Source organism: Thermothelomyces thermophilus, chromosome 1 (assembly GCF_000226095.1).
Source record: "Thermothelomyces thermophilus ATCC 42464 chromosome 1, complete sequence".
Lineage (NCBI taxonomy): Eukaryota > Fungi > Ascomycota > Sordariomycetes > Sordariales > Chaetomiaceae > Thermothelomyces > Thermothelomyces thermophilus.
The window spans coordinates 1,260,690-1,280,114 of NC_016472.1; the positions used below are offsets into that span (position 1 = coordinate 1,260,690).

A 19,425-nucleotide genomic window follows, 5' to 3' on the forward strand; every position below is an offset into this window, starting at 1 on the left:
GCAATGCCGCATACTTGCGGTAGCTTTGACAGGTTGACAATTGAGTTCTGTGTGGGCCTAGACTGTCAGAGCGTCAGGTAATGTCGTAGTATGGATACGGATTTATTAGGTAACTACAGTACTTTTTAGTACTTTTAAGTACTTTTACGCTAAGTTTACGGAGTAGTCGGGTGCGTGTATGCACAAATTCCGGTACTTACACTAGCTACTTGTGGTAACTTGGAACCCCCGTGGAACACCGGGGCCTCGAACCTTGGCGCGCAGCGATTCCCGGCGACGGCCAATCAGTTTCGTTCGTTGACTGTTGAGGTTGCCCAATTCAAAGCTTCCCAAGTTTCGAAGCTTCAACAGCAGAAAGCACCACCCCATCCACACTCTTTGAGCACGCGCATTTCACGCCAATTAATCCTCCTCAAGTGGAGAGATATGCGGCGGAGGCATACGCGATGCAGTGCTATACAGAGCTGACGCCGCCGACGGCCGTGACGCATTCGACGACGCTGCAATTCATCCCCGGGCAGGGCACAAACCTCGTCGTCGCCAAGTCGTCGCTTCTCCAGATATTCAGGACAAAGATCGTTGCCACCGAACTCGATGCATCGCAGACCGGCATCGGCGGGAACCGGGCCCGCAGCGCTGCGCAGTACGAGAGCCGGCTGGCCAACGACGACGACGGCCTCGAGGCATCCTTTCTCGGCGGCGACAGCCTGGGCCTGAGGACCGACCGCGCTAACACGACCAAGCTCGTCCTTGTCGCCGAGTTCCCGCTCGCGGGCACGGTAACGGGACTCGCCCGGATCAGGACGCCCAAGGCCAACAGGAACCACGACGGCGGTGCGGGCCATGCGGGTCATGCGGGTCATGGATGCGACTCGCTCCTCATCGCCTTCAGGGATGCGCGGCTCAGTCTGGTCGAGTGGGACGCCGAGCAGCACACCCTGTCTACGATATCGATCCACTACTACGAGCAGGAAGAGCTCCAGGGCAGCCCGTGGGCGGCGCCGCTGAGCCACTACGTCAACTTCCTGGTCGCCGACCCGGGCAGCAGGTGCGCGGCGCTCAAGTTCGGCGCCAGGAACCTGGCCATCCTGCCCTTCAGGCAGGCCGATGAGGACATTGACATGGGTGACTGGGATGAGGAGCTGGACGGTCCGCGCCCGGCAAAGGATCCGTCGTCCAACGCTGTCGTGAATGGAGCTAGCAACATAGAAGACACACCATATTCACCCTCTTTTGTCCTCCGACTCTCCAATCTTGACCCAAGCCTGCTCCATCCCGTGCACCTGGCCTTCCTGCATGAGTACCGAGAGCCCACCTTTGGCATCCTCGCCTCGGCCACGGCGCCCTCCAACGCGCTCGGCCGCAAGGACCATCTCGTCTACATGGTCTTCACCCTCGACCTCCAGCAGAAGGCCTCCACCACCATCCTCTCCGTCTCCGGCCTGCCCCAGGACCTCTTCCGCGTCGTGCCCCTGCCCGCCCCCGTCGGCGGCGCCCTGCTCGTCGGCTCCAACGAGCTGATCCACGTCGACCAGTCCGGCAAGCCCAACGGCGTCGCCGTCAACCCCATGACCAGGCAGTGCACCAACTTTGGCCTCGTCGACCAGTCCGACCTCAACCTCCGCCTCGAGGGTTGCGCCATCGACGTCCTGACCCCCGACCTCGGCGAGCTTTTCGTCGTCCTCAACGACGGTCGTGCGGCCGTCGTCACCTTCCGCATCGACGGCCGCACCGTCTCCGGCCTCGAGATCAAGATGCTCCCCGAATCCGCCGGCGGGTCCCTGATCCCCGGCCGCGTCTCCACCCTCTCGCGCATCGGCCGCAACGCCGTCTTCGCCGGCCGCGAGGAGGGCGACTCCTTGTTGCTCGGTTGGGCCAAGAGACAGGCCCAGACCGGGCGGAGGAGACTCCGGGCCAGGGACGCCGCCGGCAGCGGTGATGTGGATGCCGAGGGTGCGGAGCTCGCCGAGGGAGACGAGGACGTGGTGGCGGAGGGGGAGGACGAGGACGAGGACGAAGAGGACGAAGACGATTTGTACGGCGAAGAGTCGGCGCCCCGCCAGCAGCCCGTCTCCGCCGCGAGCAGCTTCCTGAGCGGGGACGTCAGCTTCCGCGTCCACGACCGGCTCCTCAGCGTCGCGCCCATCCAGGCGCTGACGTACAGCCAGCCGGTCTACCTGGCCGGGAGCGAGGAGGAGCGCAACTCGGCCGGCGTCCGCAGCGACCTGAACCTCGTCTGCACCGTCGGCCGGGACAAGTCGGCCGCCTTGGCGACCGTGAACCTGGCCATCCAGCCGAGGGTCATCGGCCGCTTCGAGTTCCCCGAGGCGAGGGGGTTCTGGACCGTCTGCGCCAAGAAGCCCGTCCCCAAGAGCCTCCAGGGCGACAAGGCCGGCAACTCCCTCTCCAAGGACTACGACACGGCCGGCCAGTACGACCGGTTCATGATCGTCGCCAAGGTCGACCTAGACGGCTACGAGAAGTCGGACGTGTACGCCCTGACCGCCGCCGGCTTCGAGGGCCTCGGCGGCACCGAGTTCGACCCCGCTGCCGGTATCACCATCGAGGCGGGGACCATGGGCAAAGGCAGCAGGATCATTCAGATTCTCAAGTCCGAAGTCCGATGCTACGACGGCGGTGAGTTTCTTATTTGTTTTTTTTTTTATTTTTTCTTGGCTGACGCGTCCGCCGGCCAGACTTTGGTCTCAGCCAGATCGTCCCCATGCTCGATGAGGAGACCGGCGCGGAGCCCCGTGCGGTCAGCGCGAGCATTGTGGACCCCTTCCTTCTCATCATCCGGGACGACTCGAGCGCCTTCATCGCCCAGGTCGACAGCAGCAACGAGCTCGAGGAGCTCGACAAGGAGGACCCGACCTTGGCTTCTACCAAGTGGCTCACCGGCTGCTTGTACGCCGACACTACGGGCGCCTTTGCGGAGGAAGCGCCAGGGAAAGGGGGCAAGCTATCTCAAAGCGTGCTGATGTTCCTTCTGAGCGCCAGCGGCGCCCTGCATGTAAGCCCGCCCCGGTACCCCCCCCCTGCCTTGTGGTTTGGCTGCTTGATTTCTGACATGGAGAGAGATATATCGACTGCCCGACCTGTCGAAACCGGTCTATGTCGCCGAGGGGCTGTCCTATATTCCCCCAGGGCTCTCGGCCGACTACTCCGCGAGGAAAGGGACGGCAAAGGAGACCATAGCCGAGATACTCGTTGCAGATCTCGGGGACATGACGCACAAATCGCCGCATCTCATCGTATGACAACCTTGTCCATCCCTCTCTCCCCCCCCCCCCCCCCCTTTTCCCCTTCTCTCTTTCCTCTAGTGGACAATGGTTGACGTGCCGCAGCTTCGCCACACAAACGACGACCTCACCCTGTACCAACCGTTCCGGTATAACACGGGGGCCGGCCTCGAGTTCTCCAAGACGCTCTTCTTCCAGAAGCTCCCGAACACGGTCTTCGCCAAGAGTCCAGAGGAGGCAGACGACGACGAGGCGACGCACCAGCCCCGGTTCCTCTCGATGCGTAGGTGCGCCAATGTCGGGGGGTACAGCACCGTATTCCTGCCCGGCGCGTCTCCGAGTTTCATCATCAAGTCATCCAAGTCGGTGCCCAAAGTGCTGCCACTGCAGGGGACGGGCGTGATCGCCATGAGCCCCTTCCACACCGAGGGCTGCGAGCACGGCTTCATCTACGCAGACTCGCGGGACATGGCGCGGGTAGCCCAGCTGCCGCAGGACTGGAGCTACGCGGAGCTCGGGCTCGCGGTCAGGAAGATCCCGATCGGGGAGGACATCGCGGCCGCCGCGTACCACCCGCCCATGCAGAGCTACGTTGTCGGCTGCAACACGCCCGAGCCGTTCGAGCTGCCCAAGGACGACGACTACCACAAGGAGTGGGCACGCGAGAACCTGGCCTTCAAGCCCACCGTCGACCGCGGCAACCTCAAGCTCGTGAGCCCCATCACCTGGACCGTGGTCGACTCGATCCAGATGGAGCCCTGTGAGACGGTCCTCTGCGTCGAGTGCCTGGGCCTCGAGGTGTCCGAGTTCACCAACGAGCGGAAGCAGCTCATCGCCGTCGGCACGGCCATAACCAAGGGCGAGGACCTGCCGACCCGCGGCCGCGTCTACGTTTACGACATTGCCGACGTCATCCCCCAGCCCGGCCGCCCGGAGACGAGCAAGAAGCTGAAGCTGATCGCCAAGGAGGACATCCCCCGCGGCGCCGTCACCGCCCTGTCCGAGATCGGCACCCAGGGTCTCATGCTGGTCGCCCAGGGCCAGAAGTGCATGGTCCGCGGCCTCAAGGAGGACGGCAGCCTGCTGCCCGTAGCCTTCATGGACATGAGCTGCTACGTGACGGCCGCCAAGGAGCTGCCCGGCACCGGCCTCTGCCTCATGGCTGACGCTTTCAAGGGCGTCTGGTTCACCGGCTACACCGAGGAGCCCTACAAGATGATGCTGTTCGGCAAGAGCGCGACGAGGCTCGAGGTCCTCAACGCCGACTTCCTCCCCGACGGCAAGGAGCTCTTCATCGTCGTGAGCGATGCCGACGGCCACATCCACATCCTGCAGTTTGATCCAGAGCGTAAGCCCCCCCCCCCCCCGACTCGCTATTCCTTAATCGTTGCTGCTTCGTTCATGCCTTTTTTGTTCTCCCTGTTCCCTTCGGTTCCAGACGACTAACCTTTGTTATCTGTGCTCTTCCAGATCCAAAATCCCTCCAGGGCCACCTCCTGCTGCACCGCACCACCTTCAACACGGGCGCCCACCAACCGACCAAGTCACTCCTCCTCCCGGTCACCACCCCGGCCGACCAAGAACGAGACCGCAAACCAGCCGACCCTTCCTCCTCCTTCTCCTCCTCTTCTTCCTCCTCTCCCTCCTCCCCCTCCTCCCCCTTTTTCCCCTCCACCTCGTCGTCAAATCATCAAAACCAAAACCAGACCCAAAGCCGCGAGCAGGCCACAAAAAAAGACCAGCAAGCCAACGGGGGGGGCGCCGCCGCCGCGCTCACGTCCCCGCGCCCGCACGTGCTGGTGCTCGCGGCGCCGACGGGCGTCCTGGCGGCGCTGCGAGCGCTGCCCGAGTCGGCGTACCGCCGCCTCTCGTCGCTGGCCGCGCAGCTGGCCGGCTCGCTCCCGCACGCGGCCGGTCTCAACCCGCGCGGCTACCGCCTGCCCGACGGCGTCGCCTCGTCCTCGTCCCCGTGGTCCTCCTCCTCCTCCTCCTTTTCGGCCGTCGTCCCCGGCGTCGACGCCGGCGTCGGCCGCACCATCGTCGACGGCGCCCTCCTCCAGCGCTTCACGGAGCTCGGCATGGCCCGTCGCGTCGAGCTCGCCGGCCGTGCCGGGTACGCTGGCGGCGTCGCCGAGGTCAGGGCCGAGCTCGAAGCCGTCCTCGGCTGGGCCGGGCTGAGCTACTTCTGATTTGAGCCCCCTTCCTTGGCGCGGAAGAGAGTGCGGGTATGTGTGTGTGTGTTTGGGGGGGGGGGTTGTGAAAATGTTCCGACGACGACGGCGATGACGACGAGGACGATGACGCAACGTCACGAGTGTGAAGAAGAGGCGAATAATAAAAAGGAGCCGAGAGGAGCTCTCTTGGCGTCTTTTGACATGTTATCCAACGTTGCTACTACCTACCTACCGAGGATCATAGCGCTAGCTAGAACACGGTCATCATGTATCATCTAATTGGCGATGCCATTGCTATTATTATGGAGGCCAATAATAGTGAGCTACTTTTACTTCTGTCTTGAGCTGCCTTGAGTATTCATACCCTTACTTAGGCGAGTTGGCCTCGTGACTGCAGAGTCTTAACTGTCGCAGGCCACGAGCAGCACCTGATATTTATTGACTGGACATAAGACAACCCAGAAACGAACAAGGTCAAAACATCCTTTATTGTCGTCCTACTTTGTGACAAGATCAAAAACATACGCAATACAACTCATGCCGGAAAACACATCCCATGTACCCCCTCTATAGCTGAAGTGCAGACCCAATCAAGTCCCGTTGCCGCCAAGCCCACCCCCATAGCAGTTTAGTAGTTTCCAAAGCGATCACAAGTCCTCCGAACCGCACATAAGTCATGTCAAACCCGGCCAGAAGGGTCTCAGGAGCCCGCCTCGTCACCGGCCCGCTTCTTCCTCAGGCTCCCGAACCGCCTCTTCAGACTCTGAGCGATGTTCTTGCCGGTAGTATTGCTGCTTCCCAGGCCGGACGAGCCGCCCCCGTAACCATCGTCATCACCGTCATCTACTATGCCCGGCGGCAGGCGCTGATAGGCGCCATTGGCGCTCAAACTGCGCTGGCGGACGTGGGCAGTGCCGCCTTCCTTGGGCCTGCTGTCGCCACCGTCGTTGCCGCGATTACCTTGGCCCCGGGACCGCATCTCATAGTACACGTTTCCGCTGCCCGAGTGGAAGGCGTTGGAGGCTTTGCGGCGGCGGGCTTGGTCCTGCGAAAAGGAGGGCTCGCCCTTTCCTTTGAGGTCGTCGTCGCGGTAGCGCTGGTTAAGATGGTTGTTAGTTCGGTGGCCCGTCAGTGATATATCAGAAACTTGGGCGGAAATCGAAAACTATGCTAGTTAACTTACGATATGGTCCCACCGCTTGTACGGCCCGCCTTCGGCATCTTCCTCCCGCATCAAGTCTGCGCCTTCTTCGTACTGCATTGTGCATCCGGAAAAGTCCCTCATGCCCGGCGGGATGATGGCCGTCCCCTGAAGAGGAACGTGCTTGACCAGCGAGTCTTTCACAAATTCGGACGGTGTGGCTTTCAGGGCCTCGATGTTGGTGCTCCGGACGGCCTCTAGGGGGGCATACTTCTTGTCGAGGTTGCGCGCCTTCATGGCGGCGTCGAACGGACCGCCATGGTGATAGACGCCAGGGACGGGCCCGGTGACGTCTAGCGCGTCGATGGTATCGTGGGGCTGCTGACGGTGGCGGTTGTGCAGGTGCGGCGCGCGGTCGGCGGCGCGGAATTCCCGGGTGAGCATGGCAAGTGGGCGGTGGGACATGTCGCCCGGGTACCGCTCCCTGAGCGAGCTGGCCCGGCGTGGACGGGTTTCTTGTCCGCCGTCTTTGGCCCTCCGCTCATTGGTGAGCATCGCGGGGGGAGGGTGGGACCTATCGTCCGGATAGCGCGCGGCGAGGGAAGTGGCACGGCGCCGGGACACGTTCTGATCTCCTAGCGCAGCCATTGCGTCTACGCCAGGCTTGGGGGATGATACGCTATTGGCTCTGACCAGGATAGTACCCTGGTTCCAGCGAGTAGTCGGCGGGCTGGCAGTATAGAGAGAACGCTTCCGCTCCAGACTTGAGAGTGGTGGATACTGGGAGCGTACGACAGAAGGCGGAAGAGGTTTGCGCTTTACACTGCTGGCCCGGCGGCCTAGGACACGGCGCGAAAAAGGCAGCTCGTCGTCGTCCGAATTGTCAACGGCAGTCTCTTTGTGCGCCTGGCTGGGATGGTCCGGATAAACCGTGGATGGTGCCGGATGAATGGCACACACCTGGCTTGGCTCCGGGTCGTAGAGAGGACCGAGTATGTAGTCGGATGCCTGTAGCGGGATATAAGAGGTTATCTATTAGCGTCTCGTTATGATGACGAGGCAGGATGCAAAGTTGACACCAGTATGAGACGGGAGAAGAACAATTTGGGTCTAAAAAGGGCAAAAAGCGGCTTGCCCGGCGGCTCCTGGACCTAAGAGAAAGGAAATTCGACAAAGGTGTGCCTGGGACTTGGCAACCTCATTCCCTGGTTCCACGATGGGACGTGGAAGTGGAATGGAGTGACGCAACTCAAGAGGGCGATTGCCAGCGACGGCCATTATCCCGGCAGCCACACGAGACGTGGTGTCGTAATAGTGGGCCACTCCCCCCGAGGCCGCGTCAGACTCATACTGTGAATAAGAGGCTCAGGGTATAATTCATAGAGAGGATAGAGAGGCTTCTGGTGGGAATTTCTAAAAAAGCAAAGAAATATCGAGAAATAATTTCTCGGAAAAGTCGCTCAAGAGAAACGGGAAGGTGATCTGGGAAGTGGGACGAAGACCAAAAAGACGTCAATGGTGGAAACTGCCACAGCCCGCGTTATTGGGGAAACCAGCTTAGACGATGCGGGAAACGGGTTTCGGCGAGATGGCATTTTGCCCGGCATCTTCTCGATATCAACGCAATGGGATCTGGAGCAGGGTCGCGATAACCGATGGGAAGAAGGAAAAGGAGAGCTCACACATTGCTTGTTGATGGAGATGCCATGGGAACTCCTGCCTTCCATCTTAATGTAGTAGCCGCAACGGCCAAGCAGCGCTTGTAAGTGCTGTAGAAGTGGGGCTTAGAACTCGGCAGTATCAAGGAAGTTGCACTGTATTCCGTGCGCCGTATGCACTTCTCCGTATACACCAATTTTGCACTCGTACCGTTGCTAACATGGGGGAGCAACAGGTCGTTGAAGAATTGTGAAGAAAAGAAGAAAAGGTTTGATGCCTTCCTCTTGAACAACCAGAAGATGATAGTTAACTCGTGCGACCATGGATTGTCGCCACAGCCAAACCACCAACGAGGTCCGACCTGACCTCATGATCAGCAAGCCCACTCCACTTGAAGACCAAGTGCCCGCCGTTTCCGACACCCCGCGTCCCGTGAATCGAGCCAGGGGCAGAGCCGGAGGAGGGAGTCCAGGCCACGAGACCCTGGCGGTTCCGTCCCATCGATTGGACGCGCATCCAACTAATTGGGTGGAAGAAAAAAGAGAGACGAGGATTGAGCAAAAAACGCACTGCATCTCGCAGCCAAACCCGGCTTTCAGGAGCTATCAAGTCGACTCGTGGGTCGAGCTTGTTTTTCTCCGCGGTCGCTGTTCGGGCCGGGGGGTGGGGGAGGGGGGTGTTCCGGAGCGTTCCGTCTGACGTTGCAATCGGGTCCCGGATCGCACTGTTGCAACTCTAGAACGTGGCCGTGAAACCGGGACTAGCATCGGCCCCCTTTGGCCACCTGCGCCGGGACCGCGCCGCCCCACACAGAATCAGAAACAGAAACGAAACGAAGCAAAAAATAACCAATAAGCCCGCAACATCAGCCGGGCCGCAGGGCCAAAAAGAAGGGTTATTACCGAAGACTGGGTCATCAATTTCAGGGCAGCCTCGAGACGTCGTTGATTCCCTGCCCAATGCCGCTAGTCGACTACGCCTCGGACTCGGACGACGCCTCGGCCGCCAGCACCGAGCACCTCCGGGACGACACTCCGTCGCCCCCGAAGACGAAGCGGCCAAGAACGGCATCCCCACCCCGCCATCCCGTGCCGGCGCCGTCCGGGTCCGGATCTACTTTAACCACCACCACCACCACTACCACTACTACTGCTACCACCACCACTACCCCTACCGCGACGAAGGCGCCGACCCCCCGACTGCCGCCGCTCCCGCCCGCCTTCCACGACCTGTACGCCTCCACCGTCCGCACCGCGCCCCGCGACGACCCGGCCCTACACCAGGGCCGCACCCGCCAGATCCCCCACGTCCCCGGCCTCTGGCCCAGCCACGTCTACGTCGAGTGGCGGCCCGCGCCGCCCGTCCACGCCCTCCTCTGCGAGCTGCTCGCCGCCCTGCAGCAGCAGCAGCAGCAGCAGCAGCAGGTGGAGCTGCAACTGCCGCAGGACGTCGTCGTCCCCGCCCCAAAAGGAGGAGACACCGGACCCGGACCCGGGCCCGAACCCATCACGGGGTTCCTGCAGAGCGACGTCGGGGTGCCGCAGCCGCTGCACGTCAGCCTGTCGCGGCCGCTCGCCCTCTCGACGGAGCAGAAGGCTCAATTCCTGAGCGAACTCGAAGCCGCGCTGGCGGGTGGCGGTGGCGGCGGCGGCGGGGGGCAGGGAGGAGGGGGAGGCAGAAGAAGAAGGGTGACGTCGTTTTCGCTGAGGTGCAGCAGGGTCGAGTGGCACCGGACGGCCGAGAGCGGGCGGTCCTTCCTGGTTCTGCGGGTGCGCAGCGCTAGTAGTAGTAGTAGTAGGAGTAGTAGTAGTAGCAGTAGTAGTCGTAGTAGCCGCAATGATACCAGCAGCAGCAATAGCAATAGCAATAGCAGTGGTGGTGGTGACGGTGATGCTCGTCGGAGGAGCAGAGACGACAACGAGGAGGAGGAGGAGGAGGGGGAGGAGGGAAACGTAAACCCGGAGCTGACGGAGCTGCTGCGGCGGTGCAACGAGGTGGCGGAGAGGCATGGCCAGCCGGCGCTGTACCGGTGGGCCGAGGAGGGGGCCGTGGACGAGGCAGACAAGCGGATCGGGGAGGCATTTCACGTGTCGATTGCGTGGTCGTTTGCCGAGCCGACCGAAGAACTGGTGCGGGCGACCGAGCGGGTGTTTGGTAGCCAAGAGATCATCGACAAGATACGGGAGATCGAGATTCCTGTTGAGGGCGTCAAGGTCAAGATCGGGAACGTTGTCACTCACGTCGCCCTCGAGCAGCGTGGGAAGAAGGTGATTGGGAAGGGAACAAAAAACTTGCTAGGCTTGTGACCTTTTGCAAGTCAGTCAAGAAGATAGGGCAAGAAGGGAGAATGGTGTGTGGGTGTGTGTGTGTGTGTGTCTGGGGGGGGGAGGTATGTATGTATGTACGGTAGATTGATGCGCCGGTGTCCCGCTCGCAGACGGCAACTCGAAATATATTTACACCACCCCATTCCTTATCGCCATGCCGACAACTGCAAGAAAATGCTTTCCTGAAGTGCTGTGGCTCTGGCATGCCCAACCACCCAAAAAGAGCACCCCGAGGTTTGACCTGACAGCGGCGATAAAACAAACAGATTGTCCGGAACGCCCAACTCCGTCCGAGCCCTACGCATGCGGTACCTGATGCAATGCTATGTATAACTATAACACCCAGAAAAGAAAAAAAAACATATATGAACACCAGATAATCCTCAGAGCTCGTCTACCCGAGGCGCTTCAAAGGTCCACGTCCTCGGGGACACGGGCAGACCGATAAAGGACTGCCACAACCGCCTCAGCTCACATGTGACGATATGCCACCTGCACAGAGAGTATGCGTTAGCCCAGTCGGGTAATATTCTACTTGACAAAGACGGTGTATACGAAGGAGAGGGGGGGAGGACTTACAGTGTCGCAGGGAACGTGACCCATCGGGTGAGGACAAACTTTAGCGTCCTGATCACCTTATCCAGCTCATCGTCGAACTCCTCCTTGAGGGTCCGGTTCTCGTAAACGGACGAATCGTCATCCTTGTCGCGCGCCTCGTTGACGGGCCCCGACGGCACCGCATGCGGCGACTCGGGGGGGCCGACGGCGTGTCGCGGCTTCTTCGCCCTGTCGGGGATGACGCTGGTCTTGGCGGCCTCCTTGAGCCGCTCCTCGAACTTGTCCGCCGCCGCCGCCTCGGCCTCCGTCTCGGTCTCGGTCTCGGTCTCGGTCTCGGGCTGCTCTACCATCTTCCGGAATTTCTGGATGGCCTCCAAGCTGTTGCTCAACCGCGCGTACGTGTTGAACAGGGCGACCAGTTCGGTGCGCTTCAGGACGGGCACGGACGGCGGGTCGTTGTTGTCGAACTCGAACAGCACCTTGAGGGCGGTGCCGTAGCCGGCCGTCTGCAGCTTGCCCCAGAGGCGGCACTTGTCGCAGCCCACACAGTCCATCAGCCGGCTGACGTTGCGGAACCGGTTGCGGAAGTCCTCCTTGAGAGAGGGGCCCTCGCCGTTCTTGAACATGAGGCTCTCGTCCAGAGTCTGCGGCACGCTCGCCGCCCTCTCGGTGACCGCCATCACCTTGGTGCGCGTCACGGCGTCCTGCTCGGGATCGCCCAGGCAGAAGGTGTAGTCTTGCTGCTGCGAGAGGTACGGGCCCAGCTTGGCGACGGCGCGGGTGAGGAGCGCGTAGTTGAAGTAGAGGTTGCTGATGCGGTCCGGGAACTTGTGCAGGCGGTTGAGGTAGCAGCCGAGGTTGGGCTGCCACTGTCCCGTCGTCTGGTTGAGGAAGTTCCAGCACAGGTGCGTCGAGATGCTGGCGTGCATGCCCGAGATGACCCGGTAGAAGACGCGCTTCTCGAGACACTCGTCCTCGTGCTCGTATCCGGTCTTGGCCACGAAGGGGGTCAGCGGATTGTGCTGCCGCTGCTCCTCGAGGGCCTGCTGCCGGCCGGCGGCCTCGAGCACGGCCTTGAAGTCCATGGCCGCGGGCCCCTTGGGAGACGTGTCCTTACCGAGCGCCGCCGAGTGTGGGAACGAGCTCCGCTGGAAGCAGTTCTCCCGGTAGATGGCGTCCCAGACCTGCTTGGCCCCGTCGCCCGCGTAGCCGGTGAAGCGCTCCGGGTTGCGCAGCAAGCTCACGTAGTCGCCCTTGGAGGTCGCGCTCTCGTCTTCGGGCACGCAGTAGTCCCGGTCGTCGCACTCGTCGTCGTACTCGACCACGCAGGTCTCCCCCACGTTCTCCCCCAGCCCGCCCTGGAGCGGCCTCACCGGCTCTTCCTTCTGCATGCTCTTTCCCGGGTGCTTCGCGCGCGGGCCCTCCAGCTTGCCCAGCTCGCTGGCGCGCCATACCGGCGGGATGTCCTCCTCGTTGTCGAGCGTCTCGACGGCGCAGGCAATGTTGCCGCACATGCCATTCTCGTCGTTCCAGAACGGGCATTTCTTGTGGAAGAGGTTGACTCGGTAATGTGAGAAGAAGTCGGTCGTCCGTGTCAGCTCGTCAAGGGCCGGCTTGACGTTGCGGTTCAGGCGCTCGAGCGTCGAGTAGGAAGCGCACGCGTCGCCGACGATGGCCTTGGGTGAGATCTGCCAGACGGAGCCGTTAGAACGGAAGAAGCGGACCTCGGCCGCCGCCGCCGCCGACGTCACCGCCGCGGAGCAGTGCGACAGGGCAGCGCAGAGCGGGCCAAAAAAGGCAATGAGACTAAAGAGTGGTGCATATGCATACCGCGCAGTCATCTTGAGAAGAAGGCGAGGAGACCGATTCTGGGTTATGGCACCAGACCTGCGGTCCCCAGAGGGCAAACACCGACAGGTAAAAGAGGCGACTGGCCGACTTCATCATCGCACTGAAGGAGAGCGGCGCAGTTGTCGCGGTCGCTCGCTCGGGTCGTTTGAGAAGTCGCGGGCTTGTTTTTGGCCACGGTCGTTGTGTTGTGGTACTGTAAACGTTTGGACCGTCTTTGGCGGTCTTCTGGGCGGCCGAAGCTCGATTGCGGTCTGGTTGAATCCCGAGACCTGGCCTGAAACGTCAGAGTCCCAAGAGAAAGTGGTCCGATGTTGATTCGTGGCGGCCGGAAGAGGACACCCGGCAGGAGGCCGCTTATCGGGTCCTTTTATCGATCCTATCAAGGTCACTGCACAGGGATCGGCGGCCAGCGAAGAATTGCTTGGCGGGTTCTGGAAATGCAGGGACCAAAGGGGATCTGAAATCTTTCTCCCAAAAAAAGCGAGGGGGCAAACTTTCCAAAAATATCAAAGCCTGCTAGTGTATGTTCAGCCAGCTCCATCTTGGGATCGGCCCCGAGTCGAACGTCCCGGCCTGTCCCTGGGTTTTTTAAATGTCGGAAGACGCGGGGGAGGGGCCCGTGTGGGAAAGTTGAAATGTGTCCAAAACGGAAGATCAGCAGATGCTGAAATGCCGACCGAACGACCTGCCGCACGCTGATTGATTAAAAGGTCCCAAACCTTCCGATGTTCCATCCTTTCCGGCGGAGAGTGGCGTCGCATTGCCCCATTTCCGGATCCGCTCCAGAGTTCCAGCGCGATGCATGGTTGCTAAGCTTGACCTTGTCGGCCGTCGAGCTTTTTTTTATCTCGCTGGGATACGGATACGTGTATTCTAAATAGTACAGTAAGATGGTTCGTCCTATGTACAGTATGTACCTCGTACCTTGGTTCATCAAGCAAGTTGTTCATTCTCGTAATCTCCCAGTCTGCTGTGGTAGTTGTAACTGCCTTCCGCCTTAGGTAAAATGGGTGCCTTATCTCCCAGGTGTATTTTGTTCTTCAGTCATGTCACCTTCTTCTTCTTAAGTCATTGGCATCCACAGCACACTGCAAAAAGCAAGCAGAGAGAGCATCATCATCACCATCATCCAAGGCACACAATCTTGGTCAAACTGTGTTATTGCTAACTGCTGTTGATCCAGTACATAACGTGATAACCAACAAATGCAGCATCTCGGAAGGCGTCTAGTCTAGCTTGCCCTGCCCTAGACGCAATTCCATTCCTCCTCTATCAACCCCATGCGATCCTCAACCGGCCGTCGGATCGGTGTTCCGATCCAAAGGCGGCACCGCTTCTCCATATCCTGTGATTGACTCCCCTGTCCAAATCACACCGCACGCATCCGGATCTCGTTGAGTGCAGGTTGCGGATCAGGCGTGCGCTTCATGCATCAGCCAATTCAAAGGCTCATGACGTCTACTAACTCCCCCAGTACCGTAGGCGTTGTAGTTATGCAATGTTGTTGACGGCTGTACGGTCGTTGGTTGCCATGATAATGCGAAACGCGGCGGAGACTCAGGCTTCGTTCTCGTCTTTCTCCGGGCCCTATATTTTGCCTCACTGCGGTGGCTGGTAGTTCAGGGGACGCCTAGGGAGTTGTGGTCAGCGTTCCTGTAGATCAATCAAGAGAAAGAGGCAAAGCGCGGCCGTGGCTTACTTGAAGAGGAGGATGTGGGGCTCCGGCTCATGAACCTCATAGTGTTCCCAACCAAGACTCTATTCAGCGTCAGTTACGGTTGACTCTTTGCCCGGTGCAGGGTGACGGACCTGTGTGATCCCCATTCCCCTCCACTCGTCTTCCCACAGGAGTTTGAGCGTGCCCTTCGACTTGTCGTGGTACTCGGGGGGGATGGCCTTGAGCATGGCCTTGGGCAGCTGCACGTGCCGGTACTCAAACTCGTTGTCAGAGTATCTAGAACGGGTTAGAGTTGGTGCTACCCAGTTAAGAGTCGCCTTCACACCAAAACAGACCTGGTGGAGTAGTGTATCGAGTCGATGAACTCGTCCAGGCGCGCGCGCTCCTCCTCTGTCACTGGCCGCGGAACCCGGTTGCGGCGGCTGATATCAATGCCCATAAGCTCTGCATTCGACATCTTTCCGGTTGCCGTGGCGCTCAAAGACGGGAAAGGGGTGGTGGTGTTATCGGTGTGCGCGATCGCTGTGGTGCCCTTGGCTGAGGCTTCTCACTCCGAAGCTGGAACGGCGCGACCGAGGCTCGGAAAGCTATTCGGAATCGCCCGTATGCCTTCTGTACCGGTTGGCTTGCGGCGATCTCGGGGACGTGGGGAGATGCGCGACCGAGAAACGCGGTTTGGTAGCAAATCAGGATGTCGGAAAGAAGAATTGGAGGTGCACTTGATATTCGTGTCTTTGGTGTAGACGTAGGTAGGTTTTGCAAGACGTGGTACGATGTTGGCTTTCGCGCGCGCGACTGGGCTGGCGTTGAGTGAAATTCGATGTGGAGGAGATGGTTCTGAGAAAGCGGTCGAAGATAAACAAATCGGAGTCGTTCGTCCGCTTGGCCTCTGGAGGGAGCTGCCGCTCTTGCCCGACGCTAAAATTTTAACCCCCCTCCGACCCATGTGGGCTTGAAGCACAGGCCAATAGAAGTGCCAATTGCGGCAACTACTCCGTACTTGCTCACTGGAATCCAACCGCCAGAGGACGATCAGAACCGTCCAAAAACACGCCAAAGCCTCTCATGAATACTCAATGCAGCGGAAGAGGCCACCTGAAGAGACTGTAGGCACGTCAACTGTGTGTTGCGTACTGATAACCTTGGGCCGAACAAGCCATTCAGTCATATAGGCAGTTCCAAGCGCTTGTCGCACTGTGGGCCATCTCCCCAATATCGCATGCCAAGTCCCTTCACGCCCCTTGTCGGATCGCGTTGCAGTGAGCTGCAAAGGCGCACATACGGAGTACAACGACGGCGAACCATGTCCCCAGCCTGGCCACATCTCATCCGTACTTGTTGACGGACGGGTTCTGTTGCTCGGCTTTCATGCACGCGGTTTACGCAGTCATCCTTTAGGGCTTGCCACCCGATTCGCTCGCTTTCTCCAAGATCCGCCGACCTGGTTGACCCTAGCGAGCTCATCTTGCCGAAAGCCCGTTCGAGCCTTTGCGCCTACCAACAACATCCATCATCGACGCGTCTCGACCGGCAGCTAATCCGCGCCTCGGCGACGGCGACAGCGACAGTTGGTGACACCATCGCATTCAGCCGATAGCGAGGTGCACAATTTCTGCTTCACTGTCCTTCGACGCGACGCTTAACTGGGGCCGATTGGTGGTGTCGCGCGATGGACCACAAACGCAAGGCGAGCTCCTCTGGGGCTGGCATCGCGGACGGCGATGACCGGGCCACAAAACGACTAAAGACGCCAGGAGTAAGTTTCGATGGGCCAATCTTCCCCCCCTTCTCTCCTCGGAAGTTATGCCTGGCCCAAGCGCTCGATCATCGTGGGTTTCGGGCCTGTCAGTTGGCGTGGCCGCTCTCAGTTGGGGTTTGGCTCTGGGTGCGACTACAATCTCGGGCGCCCTGGAGTACGGCCTCCTGGCCTCCCGTTGGCTTGCAGACACGCAACCATGTGTTTTGTTGTGACTGTGAAGCAAAGTAGACTAACTGCGAGTACAGCAACCGTCCGATTACAACCTCCTGCAAGGCGAGACACGCGAATCCACGACCGCTTATGGCCTACACTTTCTTGAAACGATTCGGAGGACAAAGGACAAAAGGTACTTCTGCCGGCCTTCGTTTTCCTCCGTCGCATGCTGATTCCCGACCACAGCGGCCGTCTTGTGGCGAGTTACTTCGAGAATCTCCTCCCTCGGGAGACGAACAAGGAGTATTACGAGCGCATCCGCATGCCAATCTCTCTCAAAACCATCGAGAGAAAGCTCCATAACCAGGATTTCAAGAACCTGTCCGAGCTCGAGAGCTATTTCAAGCGCATGGTGACCAATGCGAAAGAATTCTACCCCAAGAATTCGGAGGTCTTTGAAGATGCGGAGCGCGTGCGGAAAGCGTTGAGCAACTACATGACCAAGACGAACCCGGCGTACAAACTTATTCCCGGCTACAGCTGTCAAGCAACCCCGATCCCCAATGATCTGCAGCCTGAACCAGAGGTGGCAGCTCTCACTGCCACGGCGGAACGCACGGAAGCTGAGAACCAAAAGGCTGGGAACCAGGACGCCGAGGGAGAAGAGGATGCGCAGGGCGAGGAAGACGCTGACGGCGAAGAGGATGAAGACGAGGATGACGGGAGCTCGAGAAGGATTGTCCTCAAGAGGAAAGGGCCCGGCCGTCCTGCCAGGGCCGGGTCGGAACAAGCCAGAAAGTTGGACAAGAGCGGGAGGGTCAAAGCCGACCACGAGTACGAGGGGGTGCCGTACAAAGGGCTCACCTTCCAGCAAGCCCAAGAAAAGATTGTCGAGGAGCTGATCCGGAAGCCTGACGAATCGTGAGTTTGGCCTTCCAACTTTGGACCTTTTTTTTTTTTTTTTCTTGGACTGCTGACCGAGACAAGGGGGGACCCGTACTTCCTGGACTTCATCAACCTGCCGCCACGCAGCTACAAGGACTATTTTGCCGTCATCACATCGCCCCTCTCCCTGAAGGGATTGCAGAAGCTGGTCAAGGGTATCCATGGCCGGCAACCTGCGACCGGCGTTAGCGACTTCAAGAGCTGGGCAGCGTTTGAAGAAAAGGCGAGCCTGCTCTGGACCAATGCGCACTTCTACAACGAGGAGGGGAGCGTTATCCATACGCTAGCGACAGAGCTCAAGGTATGTATGACTGGTGGCATCTGTGTGGTTTAATGGCTGCCGCGGAGCTAACCAGTGACCGAACCAGAACTGCTTCGAAGCCGAGCTGAACGAAGCAAAGGCCGTGGTACAGGAGCCGCCTCAGCCCAAGATCAAGCTGAAGATGACTCCTGGCCAGGAAACTCCGGTGCTCGGCTCCAAAAAGATCACAATACACGTCGGGGGGTCCAGGAGCAGCACAGCGGCCCCTTCTCCTGCGCCACCAACAGGCCGGTCAGGCGATTCAGGCGGTACTGACGGTAACCGCGCCCTTCCTCCGGCGAACACGGCGGCCGCCGGTTTTCAGGGCGACAGTGCCAAGACGGTGCCCGGCGCCGTGGCTTCTCCACGTCCCGCGGTTGCAGGCGCCCAGCAAGCCGCAGGGCCGAATGGCAACGTGCCAGGTGCCGTCAATGGTACAGACGGAGCGGGGGCTCCGGGGCAGTCCTTCCAGCAGCCCCCCCCCGGTCAACAGTTGCAGAATGGCCATGCACAATCAGGACCGACACCGGCTCCAGCGCCACCCATCTACGACTTCAAGTATCGTGCTCCCGGTAGAGGTATGTTCATGCCCATGTCCCCCAGGTCTTGGGAGGGGAGCCGTTTGATCTTTCTTAGGGGTCGTCATCCTAACCTTTTGCGACTAGGTGTTGCCGATGCTCTCCTGCCGAGCGTTTTGATCCGGACACATCCTACCCTCGTCATAGACCCCAAGTTCAGACTCGAAATCCCCGCCCACCCGAAGGAAGCGCACCAGAACCTCACGACGCACATCCCAGCCACCCACAGCCGCTTGCAGCTCATCCCGCGCCTGGCCCCGTTTGAGCAGCAGGGACGGCAGTACCGCATGTTCGTGACGGTCAACGGGCAGACGATTGGTAGAGCCCCTCCTGTGCCCGCTGACGACGATCCGCTGCCTCCCAACCCGATCGTTTTCGACTTGGTTCTGCAGCCCGTCACGAACATCATCGCCGTCACGGTCATTGCCAGCCTCCCCAAGGGGCAGAGGCTGCCAAATGGCGCAGACTGCGAGGTCGAGAAACTCGTCCTCAATGTGCAGCTCCTCAGGGTATAGTAACCCCAAACCCCCCCCCCCCCCGAGAGAGCGCCTCGGCTTTGCTATCGGGGCAGGGGGAGAAGCGTATCGCTCAAAGCCGCGGGGAATGTTACAATGTCGGCCCCAAACACTGTATGGATATCATGAGGGCAAGGTTAGCGGCTCGACTAGGTTCTGGCGTTTGGGACAATGGCGGTGTGCCTCTGTCTGCGTTATTATGGCCGCTTTACTGGGGAGAGGGTGTCAGAGGTCGGGTGGTCGGTTGGTTTTGTTGTTGATATTTTATGCACTGTAGATCTACCGTGCCCACAATGGAATCAAGACTTTTTTTTTTCTTCCTTTCTGCTTTTGTCTCCCAAGCTGGGCTTTTTTTTGGAATGCTGCTTGATCGATCCCTTACCTCACGGTGAGGGCGGCGTTCGGGGTTGACGGCTCCCTTTGTTTGCGTTCCTCCGGATGCGGTCCTCATCGAGAGGCGATGCCTGCACCGTTTCTTCCCTATCCGGGCCTATCCCCCCCCTTTTTTTGAGCGAGGCTTCCGCTTCCCGTCCTAACTTGGCTA

The 19,425-nt window shown here is 59.9% G+C and overlaps 6 protein-coding genes across 6 annotated transcripts; 3 read left to right on the forward strand and 3 right to left on the reverse strand.

Annotated features, from left to right (window-relative positions):
- Nucleotides 1–335: 335 nt before the first annotated feature.
- Nucleotides 336–5,694, forward strand: MYCTH_2294503 (uncharacterized protein). The gene is made up of 5 exons (XM_003658533.1): nucleotides 336–2,637; nucleotides 2,697–3,013; nucleotides 3,081–3,254; nucleotides 3,348–4,590; nucleotides 4,713–5,694. The coding sequence occupies exons 1-5, from the start codon at nucleotides 447–449 to the stop codon at nucleotides 5,429–5,431; spliced, it is 4,644 nt and encodes a 1,547-aa protein (XP_003658581.1). The 5' UTR covers nucleotides 336–446; the 3' UTR covers nucleotides 5,432–5,694.
- Nucleotides 5,695–5,776: 82 nt separating this feature from the next.
- MYCTH_2294504 (uncharacterized protein) lies at nucleotides 5,777–8,302 on the reverse strand. The gene is made up of 3 exons (XM_003658534.1): nucleotides 8,240–8,302; nucleotides 6,600–7,565; nucleotides 5,777–6,512 (listed from the first exon to the last, which is right to left on the reverse strand). Exons 1-3 carry the CDS (start codon nucleotides 8,282–8,284, stop codon nucleotides 6,117–6,119), a joined length of 1,407 nt encoding a protein of 468 aa, XP_003658582.1. The 5' UTR covers nucleotides 8,285–8,302; the 3' UTR covers nucleotides 5,777–6,116.
- A 1,113-nt stretch (nucleotides 8,303–9,415) lies between these two features.
- MYCTH_14609 (uncharacterized protein) lies at nucleotides 9,416–10,468 on the forward strand (the record flags this gene model as incomplete). Its single annotated transcript, XM_003658535.1, has 3 exons — nucleotides 9,416–9,664; nucleotides 9,740–9,985; nucleotides 10,145–10,468. Coding segments are annotated over 3 exons (819 nt in total), but the record flags the coding sequence as incomplete, so codon positions are not given.
- Nucleotides 10,469–10,607: 139 nt separating this feature from the next.
- MYCTH_2313331 (uncharacterized protein) lies at nucleotides 10,608–13,484 on the reverse strand. Its single transcript, XM_003658536.1, has 3 exons — nucleotides 12,932–13,484; nucleotides 11,123–12,789; nucleotides 10,608–11,035 (listed from the first exon to the last, which is right to left on the reverse strand). Exons 1-3 carry the CDS (start codon nucleotides 13,046–13,048, stop codon nucleotides 10,927–10,929), a joined length of 1,893 nt encoding a protein of 630 aa, XP_003658584.1. The 5' UTR covers nucleotides 13,049–13,484; the 3' UTR covers nucleotides 10,608–10,926.
- Nucleotides 13,485–14,551: 1,067 nt separating this feature from the next.
- Nucleotides 14,552–15,069, reverse strand: MYCTH_44554 (uncharacterized protein; the record flags this gene model as incomplete). Its single annotated transcript, XM_003658537.1, has 4 exons — nucleotides 14,552–14,582; nucleotides 14,652–14,710; nucleotides 14,762–14,906; nucleotides 14,966–15,069. The coding sequence occupies 4 exons, from the start codon at nucleotides 15,067–15,069 to the stop codon at nucleotides 14,552–14,554; spliced, it is 339 nt and encodes a 112-aa protein (XP_003658585.1).
- Nucleotides 15,070–16,291: 1,222 nt separating this feature from the next.
- MYCTH_105669 (uncharacterized protein) lies at nucleotides 16,292–18,881 on the forward strand (the record flags this gene model as incomplete). Its single annotated transcript, XM_003658538.1, has 6 exons — nucleotides 16,292–16,386; nucleotides 16,635–16,735; nucleotides 16,789–17,463; nucleotides 17,530–17,788; nucleotides 17,856–18,366; nucleotides 18,454–18,881. Exons 1-6 carry the CDS (start codon nucleotides 16,300–16,302, stop codon nucleotides 18,879–18,881), a joined length of 2,061 nt encoding a protein of 686 aa, XP_003658586.1. The 5' UTR covers nucleotides 16,292–16,299.
- Between the last annotated feature and the right edge of the window lie 544 nt (nucleotides 18,882–19,425).

Excerpts from the sequence above, each read along its gene's own strand:
- MYCTH_2294504 (XM_003658534.1), bottom strand. The coding sequence starts at position 8,284 with ATGGAAGGCAGGAGTTCCCATGGCATCTCCATCAACAAGCAATGT. Across the intron at positions 7,566-8,239 it reads TCTCCATCAACAAGCAATGT|GCATCCGACTACATACTCGG; the intron begins GTGAGCTCTCCT and ends ATCCCGCTACAG. Across the intron at positions 6,513-6,599 it reads ACAAGCGGTGGGACCATATC|CGCTACCGCGACGACGACCT; the intron begins GTAAGTTAACTA and ends CATCTTAACCAG.
- MYCTH_2294503 (XM_003658533.1), top strand. The coding sequence starts at position 447 with ATGCAGTGCTATACAGAGCTGACGCCGCCGACGGCCGTGACGCATTCG. Across the intron at positions 2,638-2,696 it reads AGTCCGATGCTACGACGGCG|ACTTTGGTCTCAGCCAGATC; the intron begins GTGAGTTTCTTA and ends TCCGCCGGCCAG. Across the intron at positions 3,014-3,080 it reads GCGCCAGCGGCGCCCTGCAT|ATATATCGACTGCCCGACCT; the intron begins GTAAGCCCGCCC and ends ACATGGAGAGAG.
- MYCTH_2313331 (XM_003658536.1), bottom strand. The coding sequence starts at position 13,048 with ATGATGAAGTCGGCCAGTCGCCTCTTTTACCTGTCGGTGTTTGCCCTC. Across the intron at positions 12,790-12,931 it reads CTTCTCAAGATGACTGCGCG|ATCTCACCCAAGGCCATCGT; the intron begins GTATGCATATGC and ends TCCGTCTGGCAG. Across the intron at positions 11,036-11,122 it reads GTCACGTTCCCTGCGACACT|GTGGCATATCGTCACATGTG; the intron begins GTAAGTCCTCCC and ends CTCTCTGTGCAG.